A 10,590-nucleotide genomic window follows, 5' to 3' on the forward strand; every position below is an offset into this window, starting at 1 on the left:
ATCGATCCGTCTATAAACTTAATACGTCCCTAACATAACTGGTATTGATAGCTAACTGCAAATGATGGCGTGAATGATATGAGATACAATTATCGATATCGAGACAAAACAAAAAAAAAACAAAAAAAAACAAAAAAAAAAAAAACAAAAAAAAAAAAAAAACATTCCGTCGTATGTTAACAATGAAGAAGAAACTTTGTTATTTATTTTTTTTTTTTGTTTAAAAATAAAAAAAGTAAAATACGCAAGTTTTATTAGGTTTAAGTGAAACAATAACGAATAAACCAATAAAGCATTTTTTGAATTGAACAGATTTTTAAGAGAATTTACATACACACACACACACACACGTACACTTTGCCTTAATTCTAATTGAAATAAAAATCAAAATTTTCTCAAAAGAGGAAAGAGTTGTTAAACTATTTAAAAAATAAAAAATAAAAAAAAACCAATTCAAGTAAAGAAAAATACTTTAAAGCAAGGAATAAATGGATAAAAGAGAAAATGAATAAATACTTTGAAATGCACTTTAATATCTTTGTTTAACGTTATCTTTAACATTAAATTTCGGTATTCTATCTTTTTTAGCCAATATTTTATTGGACAAATCCTCCTCTATATTAATATTCGAAATGCATATATTTGTACGTCTCTCGATGACTCCTATAAATAATTTAACATTATGAGCCGTTAGAAGAGTATTGAAGCTTAACACATTCAATATGGGAGCATCCTCGCCAGACAGTTCCCTATAATTTTAAATATTGATATGTGAGTTATAAAAAAAAACCAATGAAAAGCGTTAAAAGCGAAGTATGAGAGAGAGAGAGAGAGAGAGAGAGAGAGAGAAAGTACTTGAAAATATCACCAATTCCACTTAATAGCAATTGCAAGCGCGTATCTAAACTGTCCAATTTATGCTTAGCCTCATTGTTAGATATTTCAGCATTTTGTAATTCTTCAGTTAAATAATCCAAAGCTTCCGTTTTTTGTTTCAGTTCTTTCTCCAACAATTCAGCCTGTTGACGTTCTACGTATTAAGACATAATAAATATTAATCAAAATAAATAAACTAAACGTTAATGACAATATATTCTCTAAATGAGAAATAATCCGTAATAAGTTATAATCGTTTTAATTTTAATAGGACGTTACAATCTGAATCTTATAGTAATCATAAACGAATTAAAAATATTTCCTTAAATGAAATATGAATGAAAAAAAATTTTTTTTTTTTTTTTTAATATAATAAATGTGTTGCTAGGAGACAGATTAGGAACAGACAGTAATGGTATACGAAAAATGATTTATATGATATGTCATTGAGTAAGTCTTGGGAGACCATCGATTAATTGTGATTGATTTACCAATGTCGCTTTATAACTCAAATTGAATTAGCACATCGGATACGAGAAAGCTATTGATAGGATGCGTGATGCGTTCGCTCAATATCGATTCAAAAAGCTTCCGAATGATGGCATTTGGCAACATTTTGCTCGAGCAAGGCCGATCTATTAAAGGCTCTGCCTACGTTATAAAGTTACAAAAAACCCAAATTTTTACTTACTTGCCATGAGAAACTTTAAAATGGAAGACAATTTACCTTAAATTACAGTAAATTTATATTTAAATAAATATGCCAACTTATCACAGTTAAATCTTATATGTCAAATCACCATTTTCGTGCATTTTTAATAATTTCGAATATATGAGAAGTTAGGACTTTTTGTTATACTGCTGTGGACAAAACGTAATGTGTATTTCTTTTAAATACCCGCACTATAATATCGATCTATGCATTTCTTTAATATATTGGTACGATTGTTGCGATCTGCCGTCAAAATTTCGAGACATATGCTCTATTAGCTTAGTAACAGCACCGTTTTAAGATGTGCGAACTTAGGTAACACCCAGAAAGAGTTACGACAAAACCCAGCTTTTCTTATGCGGATCGATGCAGAATCATTCATCTCTGAGCATGTCTGCCCGTTCGTCTGTGTGTCCGTCCGATATCTGTCCATATAAGTTTGTGTTCACGGTACAGATCACACTGACCCAAGAACGAAGAATATTGAAAACGAATCGGATTGGTCGACTTTTTCGACCACTCCCCATATAACATCTTATTTTGAATTCAACAAAACTTGCTGCGCAATAGTATTTCCACATTTTAAATTGGTATGAAATATGTGATACGAGTAGGGCAATTTTTTGAACCACCCCTCTTCTAATCCTTTCTACGAAAACTAAATATTTATATATAGTAACTTTCTAGATTTCATCGTGAAAATTGGTCCATAACAGTAAATTGACAAAAAAAAAAATCAACCTTAGACGTTTTGGGCATTCTTTGATGCCTTTGCATAGAAATAATGTGTAATTTTTAACGCATTACATAGCGAGCGAATGGAGGTATTAGGCGAATTGGTATAGATTATCTAAAGATCGCCCTTACCCAACTATAATGTTCGTACTTGTTTTGGTTTAAACAATCTTATTATTTACATGAATTGTTGCTTCATCAGTTTTGCTACTTAAATATAGATATATGTATATATTTAACACACCATCCAATACTTACCAATTTCATCATTTAACTCTTGTGTGACATCATTTAAAACCTCCACTTCGTGGCTTAGCTCGTTCACATAATTGAAAAGGGCAAAATTTTCATCTTCTTGACGTCTAAATTGTGCTATTAAACGTGAAGTATCTGGTTCCTCGTATAGTTTCTAATAAAAAAAATATAATTTTTTATATTTAATTGAATAGAAAGAAGAGGCGATAAGCATATATGAACGAAACCTTCATTTTATCAATTATTTCATTATATTCATTTAATTGCTTTTCAAAAGCTTCTTTTTTGGCCAACTTTTTGTCCATTTCTCGATGTTCCATCTCAAGATTTAAACGCTTTTTACACTTAATGTCATAAAACTTTTGCAATTTAGCATCATGCTCGAGGCGCCGTTGCATTTCGCGCATTTCCTAAAACGTATTCGAAAAACGATATAATGAAATAATGGAAATCGAAATTGTAATTTTAATCTACCTGAATATGCATTATTTTGTCGTTTTCATTTCGATCTTTTAGAACTTGTAATTTATTATACAATTCCTCCCTTTGATCGTAAGCTAAAGTGGACTGATCTATTAGTTCCATAATGTATTTTTTACCATCATTAAATTGTGTCACCATTGATTGCCACATTTCATTGAAATTGGCTCTAATTGTTGGAAGTTTGAAAGCATTTTCTTTTTAAAAGTTGATCAATCAGATCAATTTCAATCATACCCCTACCGGTCTTGTAACATATGATCAATGGAATGACGTAATTTGCTGTTTTCGGTTAACACGTCACTACATTTCTTATTAACCACGTCCAAGCGATTTTCCAATTTCACTACACTTTTTTGTACCTTATGTATCGTATCCTTATAACAGCTATCGGGCACTTCCAGTTTGCGTAATATATCAATTTCCTTTTCAATCTGAAATTGTCTCCAACTCAATGATTTATCGACATACGTAATATACAAAGAAGTTAAAAACGCCATTAAATATCCTACACCACTACGCTTAGCACAGTTATTCCAAAAATGATTTTTTCAAAAACGATTTTATACACTAAGTGGTCAAAGAAGCGGCTTGATACGAGTGATCAAAGGTGGGTCTATCTCAAGGCCTTCAAAGCGTTTCATACATCGTCGCAATATATATGTATATACTTTTAATTTTTTTAATTAATTAATAATTTTTAATATATATATTATATATATATACGTAAAAAAATTATATGCACTTAATACCTAAGTCTATCCACCACGTCTTTTTATAAAAATGTGGAAGTGACAACATTTTCTACAATCAGCAGCAGTATAAGACATTTCTACATTTATTTTATTTTATTAGTAGATCAATATTTTCTATGGGTTAGAGAGTACAAACTCTTCCCCCTTGTGCGAAGTGTCATTGATAAGCGATTGACAAACGATTATGACTAAATTGTCTAAGGTTTTAATGTTATCATCATATCAAGATTATATTGTGTGACGTGTGACGCATACTTCTGAACGTTAGATACGGAAGGATAAACCTAGTCTATTTCCTTCCTTTGTTAATGATTATAACCAAAAAAAAAAAAAGAGAATGCATTCACCTTTTTAATGTGTCCCTCTAGCTCCCACAAACTTGTACGTTCAGTTTGCGATATCCGTTGAATGTCAATAAATTGTTGTTGCAGATTAATTAAATAATTCTTTTTCTACAATGATAACAACTGAATTATAATTTTAAAAATTTTAACTCAATACAGTTACTTCACCAATGAATTCCTTTTAGCATGAACACCTCTTTCCAAAGTATTTATTTCACATTTTAGCGTCTGATGTTCTAATTGTAAAACTGTTATTATTTGATTTTGTTTTTTTAATTGTTTAGTTTTATTATCCAATAAGCTGCGAAGTTCCAATTGCAAAGAGCGCAACTAATTATAATAAAAATTAAAAGCACACTTTCATGTTACTTGTTGCAATCATTTCTCATTTTTAAATCGCATTCTCCAATACCTGCCTATGTAAACGTTGTAATTCAGCGTCAGCCAATTGATCCACATCGGCATGATTATTCATCATGTATTTATACAGATTAAAATAAAACCTTCTTTTCTCAAATCAATTCCAAGAAAAATTTATCAGAATATTGTCACCAAGCAACCTAGCAAACTATACTAAACTAAACTATCATTTGATATCAATACTGAGAATACATTAGAAACATTCTTTATCAATCTTTTAAAAAAAGAACCGTTTATCAAATTGCATTAAAAATTAAATTTTTCTTAATTGTCTTTTATGTTTAAATTACTAATCTATATGCAATTATATAAAACGATACATTCTAATAAACTCAAATATTCCCATCTTCGTTATCTTTTAAAAGTTGATATTCTTCCTCTTTTTCTGTTTGTAAGACTATCACTCACTCGCTGCTGTTATTCACTGTCAATGAATAAAGTAGATAATAAGAAGCTTGCATTTTAAATAAAATTATAAATGAAGTGAACGGAATGAATAATGAGAAGAAATACTGATTTACAATCGAATCGACGAATAATATACGATAGTATAGTTAAAAAGAACAAATGAAAATTTAAATTTCAAATATTACACAAGTAGTCCTACAACTGATTGCCTTAGGTCTTTTGGAGGTCTTCGTAGAAACTTTAACACAGTCACATAAATCGTATACGTACCGTTTATGTAACGAATTATTTGTTACGTAGAGAGTCTATTGCGACATTTCTTTTTTTTTGCAATAAAGGTCCTAGCACAATGATGCGTTATTTCGTTTCTCTGGGGTGGGACGTTAACTTTTTGAACTTTTTACGAGATTATACGAAATGGCAAAACATGTGGTTTTGCTTATACATAAAGAAGATATAAGAAAGGCTTATTTTAAATTTGACGATTATTTATCTAATTTATGTGTATTGTGTACCAATTTAAATCTTTGTTATATTATGTAATTTCAAATTTTGCCTTAAACTCTACATTAATTTATAAGCGATGAAAAACTGTCAAATCAAAGCGTCTAATTTACGTTCATTTGTGTAGTTTTTTTAATCAAAGAGTATAGTAACGCGGCTACTTATTACGTTTTTATCACTTGCGACTTGTTTACCCGAAAAATGAAATAAAGCATCGTTGCGTCGAGATCCTATCACTTGCCACTTTACGGATTGTTGTAGCATTTTATTTCAGAAAAGTAACTAAAATTATTAGATAGAAAAATGTCGACCGACTTTGATGTTAATTGTATCAATTTTTTTAAATTAATTGCAAATTTATGCTTTATTTTTTTAATTTGGTAACTTGGTAGTAAATAGTAACAGTTTAATATTACTTTACATTATATACATATATATTACTTTATATATTTACTCAACACAGCGAATCATTTATTGTTCATTTGCCGATTGGAATAGTCAATAAGAATTTTTAAAGATCCAATTAAGATTGGTCATTTAGTGCATAAAGAGTTATGGATAACCGTTGCTATCGAGAATGACAAAATGTAGTGTATTCAAGTTCTTGCCTCAATTGTTTCATTGATGTCAATATTACCAACGTTTTTGCTTTTAGTAGAACAGCCCTTTTTCAACACGTGTTGTGAGAACAACAGCTGTTTGGTTTGTCATCAGCTGTTAATTCTTTAGGTTATTTAAAGTTATCGAATTATTTGAACGAAGAAAATGGATATTAAATACAGTTCATAGGCAGCTAAAAAAATTCAATTAAATCGAGAGCTATGGTTTCACCTACTTTGTCACTGTTTGTAAGAGCACGAGGACCGGATGAATTTTGGAGAAAAAGAAAAATATTTAAATTAGCAGCGGTAAGTAAACAATTATGTGCGCCGGAAACAAACATTACTTGTAATAAACATTTATTAGCATTACCGTGGACGGCGGCGTAATGTGTATTCTATCGCAATTCGTAATGTACACAGGGCGTTAGTTTATGCCACCAAAGGCAGGAAACTGAAAAAGTTAGACATGCAGGCGGTAAGTTTACTTTACAATTATCTGATGGTTTACAGTTATCTGTATAAGCAATTTGATTTCACTTATATTAAAAATTGTAAAAACTTGTATAATTCATAATCTTATGTAACCGTTTACTCACCCATAAGTTGTGGACGACGCGTTTGCAAGCCGGTTGCGAACAGTACGGTTTAACCCAAGAAACATTTAGAGAGACATTAACACGCAGCGATATTTTTCTTAACAGGTATTTGTAAAAAATATGTCCCCTATTATCAAATTTTTCCTGTCTTTAATTAAAATCTTCCTTACTATATTCATATTATTATTTCATAGAAAAGTTCTTTCTGATCTAGCTATATGGGAACCGCGTTCTTTCGAAGCTTTAATAAAATTGTCTAGGGAACGTGCGGCAGTGGAGTGCGTGCCTGGCTTGCAGGAACCTTCCATTATGAATCAAGTCTATGGCCTATCTAATCTAAAAATTAAGTAATGTTTAAGATTCTTAAGGTTACTTTCTGTAAAAAAAATAAATACTTATTAGTTAAACAATATAAAGCGTGTTTTATTTCTCTTCTCAAAAATTAGGCAAGCAGGCCTAAATCATCATTTGCAAGTTCAACAGCCAACGATATTCAAGCTTGTAGCCCACACAATCTACTCTTATTTAATGGAATTCGCAAAATTTTCAAACTCCCATAGCTCGCGAGAGAGAGGAAGTAGTTAAAGATTACATTAATTATGGTTCAAAATTAAAATTTTACAGATGAAACGTAAGAAATGATTATTTCTGGATGAACTAAGATAACGAGGAAATCTATTCATATTTAGCCAATATGTCAGATTCACGGTAAAGTAAATATTCCTTCTTATCCTCCAATTCAACTTTGGTACCGCCATATTCCGGTAAGAGCACACGATCACCTTCTTTGACTGAAGGAGAAATATGAGCGCCAGTTTGCTAAAATTTCATAATATTAAGAAATTTTTAAAACTTTCTTTTTAATTGAACTCACGTTATTGCGTGCACCCGGCCCTACAGCAACAACGGTGCCTTGCATCATTTTAGTTTGCGATTTTTCGGGCAAGACAATGCCGCCTTTAGTCGTTGTCATTGATTCAGCACGTTGTACCAATATACGGTCCAACATAGGCATAATTTTTTTAATTGCATGAGCGGCCTTAAAATATTACGAGATAAAATATCAGTTGTAATTAATCTTTAATCAAATAACAATTAAATAATGGGAATCAATTCGTTGTTCTCAAGTCTCCATCTTTCTCTATATTACACAACACACCGGTCTCATCTTTATCAAATAAGAAAAAAAAGTGACCTCCCTCCACCTTGTTCTAGAAAGCAATTAATGTTAACGTCGAAGAAGCATCGAGAATATTAATACAACTTTTTCGTATGCCGTGCAAAAACTTCGTACACAAATACTTACCATTTCTAAATTTATTTTTCAAATGCTATGTTTGCTAAATACAAAAGTTTTAATAATGCCGGAAAATTCGGGAAACTTGCTTTACTATATATTTCTGAATTACAGTAATTTCCACTTTTAGAACACGTGCTACCGCCTTACACCAATGCTTAGTTGTGAATGAATGCGATTATTAAGATCTTTTTAACGAATAGTGCTGCCAATAGCTACTAGAACACTCTATTTTACCTATTGACAGATTGCCGAAAAATATGAAACTTAGAAGGAAAATATAAACAAAGGGGCCTAACACAATGATGCGTTATGTTTCGAACATAACATGAATTATGGCGCACAAACTGTCAAAATAAAATTGATTGTGTTTTTTGAGTAAATATGTTCAAATGGTGAAGGATAATTGTCTGTTCGTCTTATTTTCTCGTATTCAATCTATGTACCGTAATTTTTGAGATATTTTGATAAAGTTTGATACGTCAAGGGAAGGACGCTACTGAAGATCCGACAACTTTTTCGACTACTTCCCATATAACGTCTTCTTTTGGAAAGTTGTTTTATCAATAAGTGTAAGGTGGTCTAAACTACTTAATAATGGTCTGTCACCCACTATAGTGTTTTTACTTGTTTATAAATAATATATTCTATAATTCGATAATTAGATAAGAGTACGCCATTTCTTTGTGCTTTTGGCCTTAATATTGAAGCTCAATAAATTTAAAAAGTTTTACTGGCATTGGTTTAAATTTAATAAAAATTATTCAATGAAGAAATATTTATAAAACGAACTTATTCGAAATGTAGGTTTTAAATATGAATATATGTTTATATTAGACGCAATACAGAATGGATTTTGAACATATGTCGACAGATATCTTAAACACCAACCAGGCGGACATGAATTATTGGATAGGAATGAAACGAAGCGAACACTTGAACTTAACAATTGGTTTTCGTTAATTTTCCGAAGAATTTCAATGATTAGATTAACGATTAATAATTAAAAAAACTAATTTTATTTACTTAAACTTAGTTTGGTAGCGCTAATGAACATGAAATTTGACAGGAAATGTATTCTGCGGGCATAAGAATATCAAAATGTATAAGCAAATAAATAAAAGCTCTAAGAACTTATCGTTTGCTTAGAAAATTGCAGAAATGTTTTTAGGGCTTTACGATCTGATTTAGAAAATCACTACTTAGATTTTAGAATAAATACCGGAGAGGAAAGTTAAGCGTTTCAGCTAAACCGCCTGTATTTCTATTCTGAGTAAATATGAATGAGTATTATTTTTTATTTGACATGCATCGTTTCGGCAAATTACATTGAAATTTTTTGAAGAGCAAATTAGAGAAATGCTGCGGATCGAGTGAATTTTTAATAAAAAGGTTGCAACTAGTTGAATCAATAAAATTATTTCTCTTTACGTAATTCTAATAGTGCAATTGTGAATGTCGTGAGCAAATGTCAAAACACATGCATACAAAAGCATTGTGATAGAATACTTTTATTAATTTTATGAAACTTGGTAGCATTCGATCAAAAAGATAATTTATAAGTATTTGCGCTATTAAGTTCTGCACGTGTTAAGTTGAAATTATAATTAACGTTGAATTAATAGGAATATATAACATAATTTTAAAGAATGGGTAAAATTAAAACAGAACCTGTTGACGAAAGCGTTGTGCAGACCATAGAAATGGGTTTGATCAAAGTTAAAGAGGAAGAAAGCTACGACGATAAATTAAAATATGTAAACTCCATTGCTAGCCCAATGGCCAGCAAGAAATTATCAAAAAAGTGTTATAAACTTGTTAAAAAGGCTATAAAACATAAAACTTATGTACGCAATGGTTTAAAAGATGTTCAAACACGTTTACGTAAAGGCGAAAAAGGGTAAGAAAATTATTGATTGAAGTATTATCTGGATAATAAATAATATATAATTCTTCAGGGTCGTGATCTTTGCCGGCGATGTTACGCCTATCGATATTATGTGTCATTTACCTGCTGTTTGTGAGGAGAAAAGTATACCTTATATTTACACACCCAGCCGCGCTGATTTAGGTGCTGCTATGGGCGTCAAACGCGGTACCATAGCTTTATTAATACGGGAAAACCAAGAATATCAGGACTTATACGATGATGTTAAAAAAGAATTGACACAATTAAATTCACCGCTATGAAAAACGTAATCACAGTGTAATTGCAAACTATATTAGGTTCAGTTTTAGGAAGAAACAAAGAATAAATAAATTTCATTAATAATTCTTTTAGAAAATGGAAGAATTGCAATTTTCGTGTTAATGCCTATCGCTATAATATAGATCTGGTAGCAGAGGTCATTTGCAAATATTGTCTACGTCTGTCGTTTCAAAATAACTTGAACTTTTGGTTTGTTCTGATCATAACTTTGTTCCTTATTTCTAATATCAAAATCCTTGGATTAATGGACCCGCTACAAGTAGAATAAGAACATTGTCTTGGTAATGGATTGCATTAATTGAAAACAGTCTTTTTTTTTTCCGTTGGGGGTTTGCCCCAATTTTTAGGATTTTTTTTCTTTATATATACATATATGTATATATATATATATATATAT

At 30.6% G+C, this 10,590-nt stretch overlaps 4 protein-coding genes across 5 annotated transcripts; 2 read left to right on the forward strand and 2 right to left on the reverse strand.

The window, feature by feature from the left end:
- Nucleotides 1-451: 451 nt before the first annotated feature.
- Nucleotides 452-4,732, reverse strand: LOC119631696 (coiled-coil domain-containing protein 63). The gene is made up of 9 exons (XM_038024129.1): nt 4,570-4,732; nt 4,326-4,487; nt 4,161-4,265; nt 3,302-3,492; nt 3,053-3,227; nt 2,806-2,988; nt 2,582-2,732; nt 856-1,030; nt 452-749 (listed from the first exon to the last, which is right to left on the reverse strand). Exons 1-9 carry the CDS (start codon nt 4,633-4,635, stop codon nt 530-532), a joined length of 1,428 nt encoding a protein of 475 aa, XP_037880057.1. The 5' UTR covers nt 4,636-4,732; the 3' UTR covers nt 452-529.
- A 1,467-nt stretch (nt 4,733-6,199) lies between these two features.
- On the forward strand, nt 6,200-7,099 carry LOC119631499 (39S ribosomal protein L20, mitochondrial). The gene is made up of 4 exons (XM_038023766.1): nt 6,200-6,397; nt 6,456-6,566; nt 6,695-6,792; nt 6,882-7,099. The coding sequence occupies exons 1-4, from the start codon at nt 6,311-6,313 to the stop codon at nt 7,036-7,038; spliced, it is 453 nt and encodes a 150-aa protein (XP_037879694.1). The 5' UTR covers nt 6,200-6,310; the 3' UTR covers nt 7,039-7,099.
- On the reverse strand, nt 7,090-8,178 carry LOC119631500 (10 kDa heat shock protein, mitochondrial). The gene is made up of 3 exons (XM_038023767.1): nt 7,994-8,178; nt 7,562-7,726; nt 7,090-7,506 (listed from the first exon to the last, which is right to left on the reverse strand). The coding sequence occupies exons 1-3, from the start codon at nt 7,994-7,996 to the stop codon at nt 7,363-7,365; spliced, it is 312 nt and encodes a 103-aa protein (XP_037879695.1). The 5' UTR covers nt 7,997-8,178; the 3' UTR covers nt 7,090-7,362.
- A 1,364-nt stretch (nt 8,179-9,542) lies between these two features.
- On the forward strand, nt 9,543-10,540 carry LOC119632062 (H/ACA ribonucleoprotein complex subunit 2-like protein). Of its 2 annotated transcripts, XM_038024762.1 has the most exons (3): nt 9,543-9,884; nt 9,943-10,179; nt 10,266-10,540. In XM_038024762.1, the coding sequence occupies exons 1-2, from the start codon at nt 9,634-9,636 to the stop codon at nt 10,172-10,174; spliced, it is 483 nt and encodes a 160-aa protein (XP_037880690.1). In that variant the 5' UTR covers nt 9,543-9,633; the 3' UTR covers nt 10,175-10,179; nt 10,266-10,540. The 2 variants fall into 2 exon arrangements, with proteins under 2 accessions (XP_037880690.1, XP_037880689.1); XM_038024761.1 differs by having other exon boundaries at nt 9,943-10,274.
- The last annotated feature ends 50 nt before the right edge of the window (nt 10,541-10,590 follow it).

The sequence above is a fragment of the Glossina fuscipes genome, unplaced genomic scaffold, assembly GCF_014805625.2.
Source record: "Glossina fuscipes isolate IAEA_lab_2018 unplaced genomic scaffold, Yale_Gfus_2 1, whole genome shotgun sequence".
Taxonomy (NCBI): Eukaryota; Metazoa; Arthropoda; class Insecta; order Diptera; family Glossinidae; genus Glossina; species Glossina fuscipes.